The following is a 16,888-nucleotide window of genomic DNA, read 5'->3' on the forward strand; positions in this document are numbered from 1 at the left end:
AGTGCCAAAGTTTGTTCCGATGCGGGTCTGTGCATGCCATACCTAGTGAAAAGGTCTAGGTTGAGGAGGTGTGAAGATCATATTTCTGTGCATGGGACCTGTAGAGCTGCTTTTTGTAAGCTGATGTGTAACTTTCCTTGTAGCTTCACACTTTTTTTTTTTAGTGCACAGCTCTTCTGGTTGGTTCATAGCGTTGACAGTTCAGCATGATACTGCAGCAGAACTTTATACATTATATAAAGAGAGTGATTCTAAAAGACATGTAGAAGCATAAGGAGTTTTCCAATTCACCCAGCAAGCCTATCAAGTCTACAAGCGTTCCTTAGGTCCACGTATAGTATAACCTGAAGCCCATCCATTGGTGTATTTCTGGTGGTTTCAGCTTTGCTGTTAAAGCAGGCTTTCACTTGCCTGAGCAAGGTGGGATTCCAGCCTGGGTGCTCTGGAGAGTCAGTGGATCCCAGCTCGTCCACTCTAGACGGCCGTGTCTGCCCTTTGGATTGGCAGGTCGATCTGCGAGATGAACTGGGAGGCGGAGCTCTTCACCCTGCAGGACAGCAACACCAAGCTGGTGGCCGCTCTGCACGAGGCCAACGCCAACGTGGAGGAGTGGAAGAAGCAGCTGGCGGCCTACCAGGACGAGACCGAGAGGCTGAGGGATCAGGTGAGGTCCCGCCGCCGCGCCTCGCTCGAAACGACCGGCGGTCCTCGACCGGCGCGTTCGTCCCAACTCCGTTTTGAGAAATAGGTCTGGTTCCCGACTACCGTGATCTGATGTGAATCGTGGCTCACTCTAGAGTCCAGAAGGTGCAAGACGACTCCCCCTGTGAGTCCATAATGAGAGGTCAGGGTGCCTTGTGATGCTACTACCGACTGTGGTTACAAGGACAAGCTTAGAGCCAAAACAATCAATGCGATTAAAAGCTATGAAAAAGAAAACTCTCGGCCTTGTCCGTGCTACCAGCCTGAACTGAATGGACCAGTCATAAAAATTCAGGCAAGCTGTTACTGCCCCTGTCCTCTCACAGTCTGCGCTTAGCCATTTCCTCTCCCTGCTGTATTACCCATCGTCCCACACAGCTCACAAGCTCACACGTCATTAACTTTAGCTACCCTCTGTTATTTCTTTACCTGTCAGTGGCATTCAAACCTGAAAGCATCACAAAACGTGTTTATAATAAATCAGTTTATCTTAAGTTGTAGCTGCCCTTGTATAGTTTCTCTTATGGGGAAGTTTGTGTGAGACTAGTAATGACTTTACCCTCCCTGAGACTTTTCCAGAATTTGTCCCGTTTGTCAGAGAATCGATACATCCTTGTGTATACATGTGGCTGGGTGGAGTAGTGATTACCTTGACACGCACTCTGTATGAGGTTTTAAAACAATACAATTTTAATTTAGTCCTAAAAAAATACCATTAACTGAACCCTTCCTATTTGTTAACCTGAATCGCGATTCTGCAACACTGTGCAGACCATGATAATACGGCAATATTACAATTAAATAAATTAGAATACCCCCCCCCCCCTCCTCCTCAATTCTACATGTTGGAAAGTTGCTTTTATCTCATATAAATTAATATTGCATCACCCCATTTGGCGCTTAATCTCCCAGAGGAGTCGCGCTGATTAGCACTTTGTGGTTGGGCTGGTTTCAGGAATAGTGAACAGCTGAGGCTGTGACTCATTTGCTGTGCGAGGTAATTAAGCGACAATGTCAATTTGGCGGAGATGTAAGGCATGCCTAATAGATATACTAATTTCTTTTTACATGACGCGCAAATGTTATCTGGTCTTGTCCCGATACGCTGATGTGGAAGGGCGTTTACAAGCAAGAAGAGGAGGAGGCATTTCTTTACCAAAAGGGTTGTGGGAGTATGGAACAAGTTACTAGGTCATGAGGTTGAAGCTCATGCCTCGATGTTTCAGGAAATCAGTGAATTAGATCTTTGAGCCAATTCATTGCAAACAAACAGGTTCGATGGGCTTAATGGCCTTCTCTCATTTTCTTATGTTCTCATGATTTTGGTTCCACGTAGTCACTCCGTTTCAGACCCAAGAAAAGCCCGATTTGCCCATAGACAATGTTCTTTTTCTTGTTTTGAGATGTGAGTGGACAGGCAATTTCCTAATAATGGTACTACACAGTCAAGAACTGTTTAGACTCCCTGTGATTTGAAATGATCTCCCTGAAACACTTGTGCATACCTTTTCTTCAGTGTAGTTTTTTATCAAGTGAAAGCCACAAAAAAAAAAAACACAGGTTTAAGTAATTTTTAAGAGCGTTACCAGCTGGTTTCAATGAGCCATCTCTCTGGTACTTCAAGTGAAATGCAATGGTTTCTCTTGCTTTCTCAACTTTTAGAAAGGAAAGTGCTGAGAGATACCTGTGTCTTTGTTTGGTTTTTTTTTTGAGAGAGAAAAGGGGCACTGCGTCTGCCTTCCTGTGGGTATAGATTTGCACAAACGATGTGACCAGGTGGCTGGAAATAGTGCAGTCCTCCCAGGGGGGCTGAGGTTTTTAGGACAGCCATATCCTACTTCCACTGGCCTAGTTAGAGGGAATGAAAAATCACCACGGGGAGCTGGCAGCTTTTCGTTTTCACGCAGTTAAAAATAATCCACTTTCTCCGAAGGCAGCCCCCTCCCAAAGAGTGAGGACCTATTAGTGGGGCTTTTTTTCCCTTTTTTTGGGTTACTCTGACATTGCAGAGATCACAGTTCCCCAGACCGTGTTCTTACTGCCATCACAGTGATGCTTTCATACAAGTATTCAAAATCCTCAAAGGCACTGACAAAGTCAAGCCAGCGGACCTGCTCAGAATGAATAGCGAGACTATTCAAACCAATAATCAGATTACTTTACACAAGGAGTAGTGGGGGTGTGGAACAAGCTACCCAGCCTTGTTGTTGAAGCCAACTTCCTGGCATCTTTTTAAGAATCAGATGGAGGACATCCTTGTATCTGTTACCTACTAATTACCAAATGGCCCAAATTTGGACCAAATTGTCTCCTCTTGTCTGTAACCTTTATATTCAAAATTTACACTGCCTCCATGACATTGATTTCAGACAAATCATCTTGCAATCCAGTGCTGCAGGACTCATCTTGGCATTCCTTTTTTTGAGGAGGAAGTTGAGTTTAGTTATTTTTCCTTTCTTAGTCTCTTTTTTTTTTCCCCATTCTTTCCCTCTCGGATAACAAACATATTCTCTCATTGTTGAAGTTGGGCTGGGATCAGATGTTCAGACCTGGTTTCTTGTGGGATGTCTTGAGGAAACCGGACAGCTTGGTATTCTTGGGTTGGGTGCTTGAAACATTTAATTTGACGTTTAAAAGATCGGAAAAATAAGGCACAGTATTTTCTTAATTATTGAAGAGACCCCATTAAATCACCAGGTAGCCTGGCTCAAGAGCTGAAAGCACTCCATTAAAAAAGAGGATATAGCAGTCTTTACTGTTTCATTTCCAGCTGCATTTCAGACTTGACCTGCTTTGAGTCTCTGGGAAGCTTTCAAAATCTCGATAAACCAATGTTGATGAAACATCAACAGCCCTTTTTGTGATGAGTGCATACCTACTGAGTGGTTCTCTCAGTGATCTGAGAGTCTGGATTTAGTGTAATGTTTGAGGTTTATTGGTTTAATCTTACGCTTTCTGTTCGTATATCTGGGAATCCTGCAGTTGCTCGTGTCTCCCGGATGTAGTGTAGGATTGCTTTGTGCCCTGGAAAGCTTTTCCTGAACCGGACTGGCTCATCATGTAGACAACTTAAGCTCTGTTAATGTTACTACAGACGCTGAAGAGGTGCACGGAGAAATGATTGATTAAGACATGTGTCACATCCGGTGAAAAACAGAAGAGACGGACAGTTGTGGATTAATTAAGTGACATTTTTTAAATTAAGGATGAGGCCCACCTATTACTCTACTAAATCTACCTCGCTATATATGAGCTGATCTGCTAAAGAAACTTTCCTCCTCAACAGGGGTCTCAGGCAGGTTGCACTTGTGGGAGTTTGTACTGTTCTTCCCATAAAACCTGTGCAAACATGCATGTTCACTCGTCTCTCATCCCTTCCCTCACATGCTCTATGGAGATCAAGTCTGCATAAGCATCATATTCTCATCTTGTGAGAAAACCAATAAGCCTGATATAGCGGTTCCCGTGTCTCTGTCTGAATTTTCACTATTCTATTTTTCCAAAAACCTACATGCATAAAACGTGATGGGTCTTTTGGTGTTCGATATATCTCTCTATATAAAATATATAAGGCAAAAGAGCTGTTTGTTGCTGCTAACTTTGGACTTTTACACCAAAAAAAAAAGGATTTTTAGTCAATTCTACTCCCCTCCCCCAGAGAGAGTAGTGAAAAAGCGAGAACTAATTATTCTTTGCAAAATTTGTATGTTGTGTGGTTACTGTCACATCTAGAAACTGGAATCTGGTGATTGTGCTTCAGTGTGAGGCAGACAGACTGTCTGCTGGGTTCGTAACAGTGTTATTGCATTTTTTTTGCATTGAACCCATCCTTGGATAAATAATGTAATCAAAACTTGCTAGACACTGCCTGCCTTTGGGAGAAAAGAAGGCAGAGTGCTCGGAAGGCACTACACCTGCTAGTGAGCTTCTTTGAGCCCAGTTGCAGGGCTTCACTGGAGCTGAGAGAGAGAGAGGAGACAGGCCTGACAGCGTCTGAGCCCATGAAAGGGAAAGGAAACGACGCCACACATGAGTAATGAGGGAGCTATTATCAGCTATTGCTTTCAAGAGCCATTCATCCTTCCTCTCCTGTTATCACACTACAGTTTCACATTGGCAGCTGTTCATGCCGATCTGAACAATGAGGTCAGTGTGAACAGTGCGAGCCCAGCTGTAACACCTGACAGAAACGCAGTTCATCAGCAGGTTTCTGAGCTAGGAAGGGGCATCTGCATTTATATTGCTTCACCCTTGACCCCTGCTTTTCCAAATTGGAAGTGTACCTTGCTGAAGGGGGCAGCGCAGTCAGTTTTAATTTAGTCCAGAACGGATGGAGGAAATCCATCCAGTTTGAGAAAGATGCCTATTGCTTGTAATGACTGCAGTAATCCAGGTAACATGCACCCAGGATGACATTACCATCTGTTGCTCATGCACGCACACAGGAAGCAATTCAGTCACAAATTAATCAAGCCAAGAGGAACTCTAACCCCAAAGAAATTTGCATCCTGAAGGTGAGTTTTTTTTTAGGCTTGGAAAGTTCTGAAACAAAGCACAAAGTTTGAGCTGTCTTTTCATGTTCATTGCGGTCCACTTAAAGACAAAGCACAAATAATAAACCTAGAATATTTCAGTATACTCAACATGGGCTATATCTAGCATCACTGTATAGTCCCCAGTTTTGACTATTTTAGGTTCAAAGCATTTTCAGCTGCTGTTGTGTTTAGGGATACAGGAAGGGAATTAGTGGTCTGTGTTGTCACTCGTTGGCCCTGTTGTCGTCAGGGGTCTGATATTCCATGCTGTTCTTCAGGTGGCAGAACTAGAGGCACACAGTGGGAAGCACAGGCCTGGTGACATTGGAAAGGATGAGCTGGCGCAGTCCCTGGAGGAACTGGAGTCCCTGCTTAAAGCAAAGGACGAGGTGAGTGAGGCAGTGTGCTGAGCAGCAGCTGGGGCTGGCTCTGAACATCATTTGATCACCTGAACACTACTTGATTATTACTATTTCCAGTGACTTGATTTTACATGTGCAACAAGTGGAGACTTTTGTTCACTGTGACTGATGTTATCCAAGAGTGCTTACAGAAGGTTCTGGATAGTGCAATAGTTTGCCTATCCAAACTATTTTTTTTTAATAGTAGGTTTTTTTAAATGGCAGATTTTTGGATAATACCTTAAATCTGATGGTGTATCACAATGTTTTATTTTTTCCTGACTCTTGCAGGTTAACTTCAGCTACACATGTAGGGCATTTTTTTCTGATTTGAATGCTGTTTCACATCATTCTTAAGAAAGTGTCAAATGTTCTTAAATATTTGTTTTATATTTATTCTGCGTTGCACCTGGAAAGGCAACATTTGTTTTCCAAAGCTGTAGGATTTTATTTTTTTGCAACTTACCACCAAGTCAACAAGCTGGTTGTACTCTACACCCTGCATTTAGTGTTTGTGAGCTGACAGCTGGAAGAGGCATAATTTCCTCTTGAAAAGCAGTGAAGTGGTGTATAGTTTTGTAAAATTATTGCCTTTATTAATCTGTTGTTTATCGGTAATTTGCGATACATTTATGCAAAATTGGAGTAGCGTGCACTAGTAACAAAAGGGGTGTGTGTGGCAATCCAGACCAGGGAGAACTTTGTGCAGAGCTGTTGGAGTTGCTGGTTTCTACCCCAGTGCCAGGTGCATGATATTTCAAGCCTCTGACCTTATGTTGAGCACGTCTGCATGGGCATAGAGCGAGTTACAATGCAATAACACCTCAATTAAGTGGATGAATAGGGGGAAATACTCTCTTTTAAATATTTTTATAAAAGCATGGAACAAAGACTTAATGCACCTAGTAAAAAAAATGAATAAAATGCAATAAATCTCAATATGACAAAAAACAATCCACCGCAAAACAACTAGAAGTAAATCTGAAGCTTATATGTTTGATATCTTATTGGCTGTGACTCACATTTCCAACCCACCAAAATGCTTCTGCACCTCAACGTACAGCTTCTTCCACTTGCTTCTCACTAGCCAGCCCTCACATGCTTTTTGCCAACAACAGCAGATCCACATCAAATTTTATTTTCTTTTGCTCTTGCTTATGTTGAACACAGATTGCTTTTTACAAGTCATAGAAGCCATGATGGATATACTGTTCTCTGCCCCCAACCCACCTGAAATAGCAGTCTTTTGTTATGTGTGGTCCAGAGACCCATTGTTTCCAAAGTCCATTGGTTCTGGGTGTGTTTATTTGAGGTTTTACTCTATTATTAAATAGATGGGATGCTCTTTTACAGACTTACAGTACTGCATCATCCTGGTAAAGTTGAGGAGCAATTTGGGCTGTAGGTAATGTCATATGAAATGCTCAGATTCCTACTTAAAATTGGCGTGGGATGACTTGTTAAACTGTTTTCTGATAAATTGCACAGGAAAGTGATCTGAATTTTCCCTTTATTCATACTTCATAAGCATGTTGTTGACAGAAGGTTAATAATTATAATGTCTATGATTTAGTTTTGCTGAAGGTTACACATTGAGTTTTAGTGGATAAATCTTTTTGACAATGGCATGCACAAACCTGAATCAGTTCTGCAATGGCCTCTGCTTGTTTGTAACCGGACTACGTCAGTGGAAAACGTTTTTTTTTCCACAGACATTTTAAAAGGGAGAAAACCTCGAAACACAGGAGCTCTCCTTTAAACAAGAGGAGTTCCACCCCCCATCTCCCATTCTCCCCTAGACTGAACTCTAGATTAGACTGCCTACAGCTGACAAAAAAAGCAAATCCTTGGATATTTCAGTAATATGCTCACAGACTCCTCTTTTTTTTTTAAAAAAAAACCTTGTTGGAACTACAGACTTTTTGTAGGTTGGCTAGTTTGCCGTACTGTGCGTGGAGCCTATGATGTCCTCTCAGAGTTTCGTGCTCTGTGTTACAGGAAATCCAGATGCTGCAGACCAAGAAATCGGACTTCAATGAGCTCGAGCAGGAGAGAGAGGAGGCTATTCACAGACTCCAGGTAGGAGTACTAGTGACATAGCGTTTATTATGGTCTTTAACAGTCCTGTTTACCTTAGATCATTGTTTTTAAGGGTATAAAACCCATACAGACAATCTGAACTTTTAACATTGGATTTTTTTAGGTTTGGCTGTGTGTTTATATCATCATGGTGTAAAGATAAAAAGAACCATCTGCTTTTCTTATATAATCTGTTCCGTAGTTGACATGCTTCTGATAACAGGACGGTGAGGAGCGATATTGAACTTCAGATCCTGTAAAGAAAGCTTGTAATCGACACCCACAGGCTTTCCAAAGCATTTGCAATCCTTTCCATTTTGCACCAGTTTAGCCCTCTGTTGAAGAGACGTGGCAGACTAATAATGCACACTAAATGGAGAGCTTCTAATAAAGATAATGTGCAAACTCCTAGAGGCATGAGAAAGTGCTTTACTTGAGCTTAAGAGTGTGGGAAGCAGAACTGAAGAGCAGCACTGTGATGAAGTTGTAGCTGATGCTTATACAGCACAAAGGCATAGAAGACTGCTCAGCAATAGGCAGGACAGAGACACTTGCAGAAGGCACATCATTGCTGAGTTTTCCCTGACGTATTTGCTTCGGATACTAACAATAGATTTCCAATTAGGCTTCGTTGCCATATTCCCTGGACAAATTGTCATTGAAGCAAATCGAACAAACTGAAGAAAACCCAAATCAAGAATTCCCGTGACTGTGCCTCTCAACCACTGTGTTGCAGCACAACGGTGTTCCTGCAGACATTCACGGTTGTGGAATTTCAGAAAAGCCACATGAGAAAAACAAAATGAATAAATAAAATATTGTTTATATATATATTAACTTGTGTGCAGTTAACAGGGCTTTGTATTGTATGTTCGGTGTGTATATGTGTGAGACGCAGGCCAAGTTCTAGGACTGTTCACAAGGGAATCTCATGTAGCGCGTGTTAAACTTGCATCTGATATAATAAACCAAAGCTGAGAACATCTAAGATCATCGAGTGTCACGGTCATGTTTCGGACAGGATAAGACGACTGTGCACTTCGAGACAAACTCAGATGAAACACTGGAATGAGTTTTGTTTCCGAATTCAGTAATGGTGTGCTCAGGTCGGAGGTGTGTACTGTATGTGTGTGAGAGGAGGGGGCAGTGTGCAGCGAGTGGATTGGTCAAGCAGCACTGCAGTGGAAGATGACACTAGTACAGAGTAAGGATTGACAGTAAGGCTTGTCCACAGCCGTTCTTTTAATGAATGCTAAGTTGCTGACTACATCGATAATGCACACAGCTGATTTTGGGGTGAAAAGTCTCTGTTTTCCTGAGACCCCTTATATTTGGAAAATGTCTGGGACATTTGGGAAGCTTGCGAACCAACATTCCAGAGACTACATGGCCTTCGTTTTACAAGGAGGACCAAAACAAGGCCCTGACCGCTCTTCCTGAGCTGACTCCTGTTCACTCCGTCCTCTTCCTCACTGTCCTCTAGCTGAATGCTTCCAAATGACTGGACTTGCCGCTACGCGTACTTTTATAATGCACTAAGACGCACAGGAAAGTTGTCCATCTTGTTCTATTCAACTCAAAGCCCAGCCACTTTCTAATGCTTTAACTGACCTCGATCAGCAAGATCAAGCAAGCAAACATACCGGTTGGACTGAAGACTTCTGATGGAGGTCTTTCTATCGCCAGGGTGTAGAGAGAAAGAGAACCCCCTCCTCTGCTTTTCTTGTATGATCTGTTCCATAGTTGACATGCTTCTGATAACAGGGTGGTGAGGAGCGATGTTGTATTTCAGATCCTGTAAAGAAAGCTTGTAGCCGACACCCACTGGCTTTCCAAAGCGTTTGCAATCTTTTCCATTTTTCACATACGGAATGGAAAATGCCTTCCTGTGAAAGATGTCGGGAAACCCTCACCTGTGTGCCCCTTCTCCCTTCTCAGGAACTGGAAGTCCGGAACATGGAGCTGGAGAGACGCGTCCAGGGGGCGGAGCAGACGCTGGCGAGCACCCTGGAGGAGCGGGTTCGGGCGGAGAGCGAGCTGCACAGGATCATCGACATCCTGGACGTGAAGATCTTCGACCTCAATGACCTGAGACAGAGCCTCACCAAGCTGATCGACAAATAGCCGCCTCTCGGCCGGCTCGGGGGGCGCCGAGGAGCTTGCTGGGACAGCCAGCTTTGGTATAAAAGCACAACCTTTTTCTGGGGAGGAGAGGTGGAAGCCATTGCTGTGAGTTCTGCTGCGAAGCACATTAATTAGCGAAAACCAATTAGCGCTAGTCAGCGTGGCACCTGTAGGACCCAGTATAAACTAGATCAGTGTTTCTTGGGGATGTTTTAAATTGTTTTCCTTTCATGTAGTTTCACACTAGACTTCAGCAAGCTGTTAAGACTTAAGCTTTAGAGTATTAAACTTTGGTCAGTATTATTATTTTTTTTTGTGAGAGGTAATGTTCAGGTTTGTTTGTTTTTTTAAAAAAAGGCAAAATCGTGCTCCTTAGGATTTTGAGCACCGGATACTAAGGACAGTTGTCCTTCAGTACAGTGGCCAATCTTTCTCTCTTTGCACAGTTGGACAGCTTGGAGGCTCTAGTGCCAGCAGGGTCGAAGTGAGCATTACTTTATCTGTTCCGCATGAAGCTACACTTCTCAATAGAGAAATAATGGATGGAATTAGTGGGGGGGAAAAATCATGAATTCTTCAACTTGTACTTGAATGCCTTTTATAGTTAAAGATATTGATCTTGTTAGATGACTAACACCTTAAAATAAATTGCCACTTTTAACTGGCTGCCATTCACACTCGGAGAGAAGTGGCAATTTTGATACTTCGTTAACAGTGACGGCAAAATCAACACCAATTTTAATGAACAAGTGCAGGATTGTCAAAATGGGTACTTTCGAGTGTAGGTTAAGAGATGGTAGCTTTCAAACTGGATGACACTCGTTAGGGTTTGGATTGTGAGGATTTTAATGGGCTCCATCTGGGAGGGAATGGTTTTTGTTAATTTAGATTTAAACAACAGTTTGATATATGGGAATGCATGGTTTTTAAATCTGTTGCACATAGTGAACACCAAGAACTACAATGACGGGTATATACATCTATGTACCTTCTAGTTGATCATTTACAGTGAATCAGTCTGTATATACATGATAATTTAAAACCTCACAGGTCTGTTCATATACAATCTTTTTTTGCAATGGTTTGATAGATTAACATACATCATTATTGCCTTTTAATGCACACAATTGATTTTCTGTAAGTGTTAATTCTTTTTGCACCAAAAATAGATATTGCACAATTATAGTATCAGTTATCATGTACATACTTGACATGTATAGCAGAATCGTGTGGAAGAAAAGCTGGGTGTACTTTCAAATCAAGGCTGTTAACTGCTTCCCTTTGGAGTGTCCAGTTACAGATTGCTAAGCGGCTTACTGTCTGGAAAAAGGGCTATAAGGGCTCCTCTTGCTGCTTTTTATATCTGAATCCGGGTGTTTTAAAGTCTTCTTTAACACCCTTTGTTTCCTTAGTCTTACTGGAGTCAATAATCGGATCAACAGCCTTCTAAAATGAATACCGAGACATATTTTTACAAAAGTCTCACTGGAAAGAAGGAAGGAACACTGCAGCTCCGACTTTCTGACTTCTTTTTTCTTTTGAAAAGCTTGCAAAAAGCCTGTTGTACAGTCCTTCTACATCATCATCAGCCACAATGTATCAGTGTCCTTCCACTTTTCGTGTTTTTTAAAAGGCATCAAATTTAAAATGTTCTTTTCAACAAAAACTAAGTATATGGTGGTAACCCCATCTAGTAATACCAAGAGTTCTCCTGATTAAAGCAATTGGCTTGACAAGTTGGAAAAACAGGACAGTTCAAAATGGCTGTTTAATATCATGGACTGAATGCTGAAACTGAGAATATGAGAAGCCATTATCGGGTGGTATGTACTGAAAAAATAAAATGAAATGTGAAGGATTTTTTTGTTTTACTATTGCTATTTGTTAAAAATATCGGCACAATCAGACATTATACAAAGGGCTTTAAAAAAAAGGAAACTTTGATAAATCCTGGGGAAATAAATTCTAAGAAGAAAAATGTCTAAAGCTGAATATAGACCCATACTTATAAGGCTCCTTCTTGAACCCATATGCTTTGCAGTTCACTCTGGCAATGCAACCCAAAAGTCTAGTGTTTTAGGTTCAGTGTTGGCGATGTGTGATCTCTTGGCATTGTCACTTTGGTGCCCAACATGAAGTGCTTTATGAAAGAGCAGATTTCTGTTGCGGACTCTGGCGTCTGTGGCCAACGCTGTGCTATCTGTGTGGTAAATGCACTGCTACACACCTTGCATGGTACTTGCAACAGAGCCCACTACTTACCAAAGATGCAGTTCTAGAAAGATTACAGCAACCTGTTTGGAATTGAATTTTCCATGTGCAAGTATTTTCCTTGCTCTTTAAAACTGGAACGTTGTTAATCTTCCAAACGAAATACTTTTGAAACAAAATGAAGTTGATGGTATAGTGTCTTTTAATATTTCTAGCAGGATCAATCTATTATTTATTTAGGTTACACAGTTTATATATAGCTTTTCCAGTATTGGCTAGAATATATAAGCACTGTTATATTAAATTACCTCAGCAGGCTGCTTTTATCAGTTCCCTGTGCTGAGTGTTCTTATGGTGTTCTCCCTGGGTAACAGTATAGTTACTGTCATTATAAACTAATGGAGAGAAGGTAAAACAAATGACTGGTAATGGAACCGTTTTTGATGTGAGGTTGCCCGGTTTTCTTTTAAAAAAAGACCACATAATGACTTTCATCATGGCAATCAAGCACAATCAAATGGAGCTACAGTGTTAAAACTGGTTCCGACAGACCGGCTCATTACCACCTGTATTAAAGTATTAAACCCTGTGGTATTTATGCTCCCTGTTCAGATCTAGTAAAGTTATTGTACCTCATTAACCTCTGTAAAGACTCAGCTTTTGCAGAGACAGTCTGCGTGGCATATTCATAACCCCACCCACCTTTTTTGGAGGCCTCCCCCAGCCAGATTAAATGGTGCCGTTGGTATTCATATGTGAGTGAAATGTGCAAGATTGAACATGGGTCACTGTCCAAATGTTCAGCTGGATTTCACCTTTTAGTTGCAAAGCTTTTAACTGAGGGCCCGTTGTGATGTTCAAGAACACAAAGCTATTTGCTTTAATTAATTGGAACCCGTTGATAGTATGGAAGATTGCTGTGAGTGATCAGAGGATATTTCTTTTTCAATTTCCATCCATAATTTTAGAATGCAGTTTAGAGTAGTAATGAAGTAATCATGACAAGTGCAAGCTGATAGTTTCACACATTTGTTAAGGGTGCAAGGTTCCTGTGGCAAAGAGTCCTGGAATTGTGAACGTGCCGTTAGTATCATGATACTACTCTGCTTCATAGTGCGCCAGTAGTGACTGCAAGCTCAGAAGCAATATCTCAGTGAAATCTGGTTTCTTCTTGCATATGATCTTGCATTGGTATCACATTGAGATATGGGAAGTTTTTACACGTGCACTGTGGAAACAGTGCTGCTCCTACAGTATATGTAAAGAGGTTAGATTATAAAGTTTCTGGGATAATTTGACACAAGTACCTTTCAGAATCCCGCCTGAAGCATAATTGAGCACATGCTGTGCATTGTCTGCTTAATGTATATTATTCAAGTGACTTGATGAATGATGACTACAAGTCAAATAAAAAAGCAGGATGACTAAATGTGCTAGATTCATAATTGCAGGGGGAATCATTTTAAGGAACCCTCAGACAATTCCAAAACACTCATCTCTAGCTCTCCTTCATATTTCCAGGCAATTACTGATGGCAATGTGTTGAAGTGTTGTGTGCAGCTGAGAAATGCTCAGGATTGCAGGTTCAGATCCAGGCTGTGCTGCTCATCTGCTGTGGCTGTGTACCACCTAGTGGTGGCTAGATTGTTGATGTGTTTGATTGAAGGGAAGTCTTTCAGTCATAATGGCAGAATCACCTCTGGGTTTCTGAAGATCTGTTCCTGGGAAGAATGTTGATTTGGGTATGTAGATAATTTGAAAAGCAGAAACATATAGTAATTCACTGCTTTTCTGTATTTCCAAAGTAGAATAGTGATGTCTTACATATCATAGTGTAACAAGAATTTCCCCTCTCCTGGTTCAGAGCGGGAGAGAAATATTAGTTGTACCTGATGCTGTGGAAATGGAATTTGCTACAAAACCTACCAAACTAATTTTAAAACTGTTTGTAGTGCTTTCAGTCTAGTTGAATTAAAGAGAAGGAGTGTACTTTTAGCTCTGCAAGAGCCTTTTTAAGTTCTAAGGTTTTTCATGGGTGAATTTGTTGGCTTAATGCCATTCGTAATGCATTATACTTGTAATGCAGGTTTACAGAATATACATTCTGTTGCTGAAAAGACAGGACAGAATGTATATTTTATTTTAATGTTTTGGTTAAACCACTACTAACAAGGCTAAGTGTTTACACACCAAGATATTGGGCCACTACACGATGCATTATTTATTCACTTTACTGTGGCCTGAAACGCCTCATTTGTGTCCAAATCGAGCTGAGATTTTAAACTGAAAGAACTGCTGTGGGCCTGCAGCAGAGAGGAATCGCAGAGATCTGAATGCCACTTCAGTAGTCCTTGTTTGGAATCCTTTCCTGCACATCCGTCATCCTGTGTGGCAGGTAGCAGCTTTCCTTCTGATAAAGAACAAAACGCCTTAGCTCTGCTTAACAAAGGGAACCTAGTGAAGACAGGACTGACATTTATAATCGGTAGTCCATCTTCAGTGTCAAGAAGCAGTACAGAAGTAAAAACAAATGAAGAGTATTTTTATGCATGTATATTAAAAAATGTTCTAGGTACAATTTCATTTCGTGTAATGTTTCTTCCTCAGCTGCATTTCATTCCAATACAGAATGTTTGACCTTGACAACATTTTACATATGTCCATATACATGTTGTTGTTTTTTTTCTTTTGCTTTTCAAGGACACAAAACAAAACCTCTTCTAAAATCCCAGTGTTTAAATGGGAAACTACAACTTACGTTGTGGCCCCTGAGGGTTCTGTAGGTGGTTTTCCACAAGCTTCTTTTTGAGTTTGGCAACAAACGTGGTGTTTTTAATACTTTTTTTCCCCCCGTGTGACAGTGTATTGTTTAGCTTAACAGGGGAAGATGAAGTAGGTAAGTTTCTAGTGTTTGCATGAGTAGAAACTGGACTCATTCCCATACTGGCATATTCTTATGTGGGATAAGAATTAACAATTTGATTAATCAATAGAAGGTCTGTAGAACTTGCCTCTGTACAAAGATTATTTTTGCCTTGATTGCCAATATACTATTTAATGAATGACTGTTCAATTTTCCTGTATTTTAATTAACATGCAGACCTATGCAATTCTAGGCATCGGCTTCTGTCGTACGATTTCAGTCAAAATTAAACTAAGTGCTGTAGTTTTTCTTATATAGAATCAGTACTGTTTGTAGTTTTTGCAACGTTAATGGATGCTACTACAGCGATGGCAGGAGAAGGGGGAGGGATCACGTCAGAGTTTCAATTTTGTAATTTTTAATGTTGGCTTTAAATAAAAGTACATATGTACACCCTTTTAACTCTTTGTGATGAGGCTGGTTATTGCCATGGCTACCTGGCACTGCTGCAGAGTGGTGTTGTAACATCTCCAGAGGTTCTATGGGGAACGTTTCTGAGTATTACCACCAGGCGGGGTTTCTCCATGCTGAGGGGAAATAGGGAGGTGAATGAGGGCAGATGGACCGACCTTTTTAAATTATATGAATTACAAACTGTGCAGCGTGTTTATATGCAAGTGCATACATAAGCGTGTAGTCTACCCAAGTGAAAAGTTAGTATATTCTCCTTGACCTAATTGAGAAGGACTGGAATGGTCTTGTGATCGGCTGCTTCAAGAATGTGGGTCAGATCTTGGGGATGTCGCATTCCCAATCTTGTAAAGAAGCTAAAGCCACTGGGAGCCAACATCCATCTATGCATTACAAACAACAAATTATGTCTGTACCATTAATTGCCCTAGTTTAACGCTTTAAAAAAAAATCAGGAACACATTTTTAGGGGAAAAACCTAAGTTCAGAACTGTGCAACATTAAACAACAGAATTGAGTGACATGTTTTCTATTTAAGAACGGAAGCTTGTTTATGTTCCCTCTGGACCTGACAAAACCAAGACAATGGCCCATCACAGTAATCAGAGATCATTCTTTATGATGGTCTGTGCTCTGTGTGAGCCCTTAACCTAAGGTCCTGACTATTTGGCTATTAAAGGTTCCTTGGCATTGTTCCTATGGGTGTTCACGTCAGTCACTGGTGTCCTGGCTTAAGCTTGCCCTGAGTTTGCATAGAATGACCATATAACATTGAGTGTTCATCTGGACACCAAGCTGGCATGATTAAAAGACTGTGCTTGATGTAAAAAAGAATAGTTTGTAAATTCAGTACTATACTGGTGGAGATATACATTGGTGATCAATGCCCTTGTGCAGTTTACATATAATACCAACAAGCTTTTCACTTCTGAACATATCTTGCAATGATGCAATGATGTGCAACATAGGCTTTCTGAATAGCTGACACTTGGTTAGCAGGAATTGCTTTTACAATCACATCTCCTTTATGACCCTATTTAATTCAGCTGGTAAAGTAAAACTTCAGAAAACTGCACACCACAGTATCTGATCTGTAGTCTAGTGTGGCTGTTGTCGTGCTGAAGCCCAGCACCCAGCTGTGTACTACACCCTCCTGTATGTGAATTGCTTTGGGATTATTTTGCAGGCTAAGTGCTATACAAATACAAAATATATATATATGGTTGCTATATTTACACAGTCCTCCCATTTACTACAATACTTTATCCTATTGGCTATTTTAAAACCAACATTCATCCATGTAGGCAATCTCTCACTATTTACAAAAAGTGGTGGTTACAGTAGTATTATACTTTTTCTTTACTTTGGAACATCTTTTTTTAGCATTCAGTGATTGAACAGTACCTTAAATCCCAAAAAGTTCACTTCAGATATTTCTTGTGCAAATCAGAGGTTTGTTGGGTCAGGAAGCAGCTTTGAAGACTGACTGACTGGTTTTAAGC

The 16,888-nt window shown here is 41.0% G+C and overlaps 1 protein-coding gene across 4 annotated transcripts in view; it reads left to right on the forward strand.

Annotated features, from left to right (window-relative positions):
• Positions 1-15,377, forward strand: part of LOC148639032 (homer protein homolog 3) — a 39,647-nt gene extending 24,270 nt beyond the window's left edge. For all 4 annotated transcript variants that reach the window (XM_088621982.1, XM_088621984.1, XM_088621985.1 and 1 more), the window contains 4 exons: positions 508-664; positions 5,516-5,626; positions 7,637-7,717; positions 9,656-15,377. In XM_088621982.1, the coding sequence (XP_088478108.1) occupies positions 508-664; positions 5,516-5,626; positions 7,637-7,717; positions 9,656-9,841 (535 nt within the window). In that variant the 3' untranslated portion in view covers positions 9,842-15,377. The remainder of the gene's footprint in view (positions 1-507; positions 665-5,515; positions 5,627-7,636; positions 7,718-9,655) is intronic.
• The last annotated feature ends 1,511 nt before the right edge of the window (positions 15,378-16,888 follow it).

This window comes from Lepisosteus platostomus, chromosome 27, assembly GCF_059453375.1.
Source record: "Lepisosteus platostomus isolate fLepPlt1 chromosome 27, fLepPlt1.hap1, whole genome shotgun sequence".
In the NCBI taxonomy this organism is placed as follows: Eukaryota; Metazoa; Chordata; class Actinopteri; order Semionotiformes; family Lepisosteidae; genus Lepisosteus; species Lepisosteus platostomus.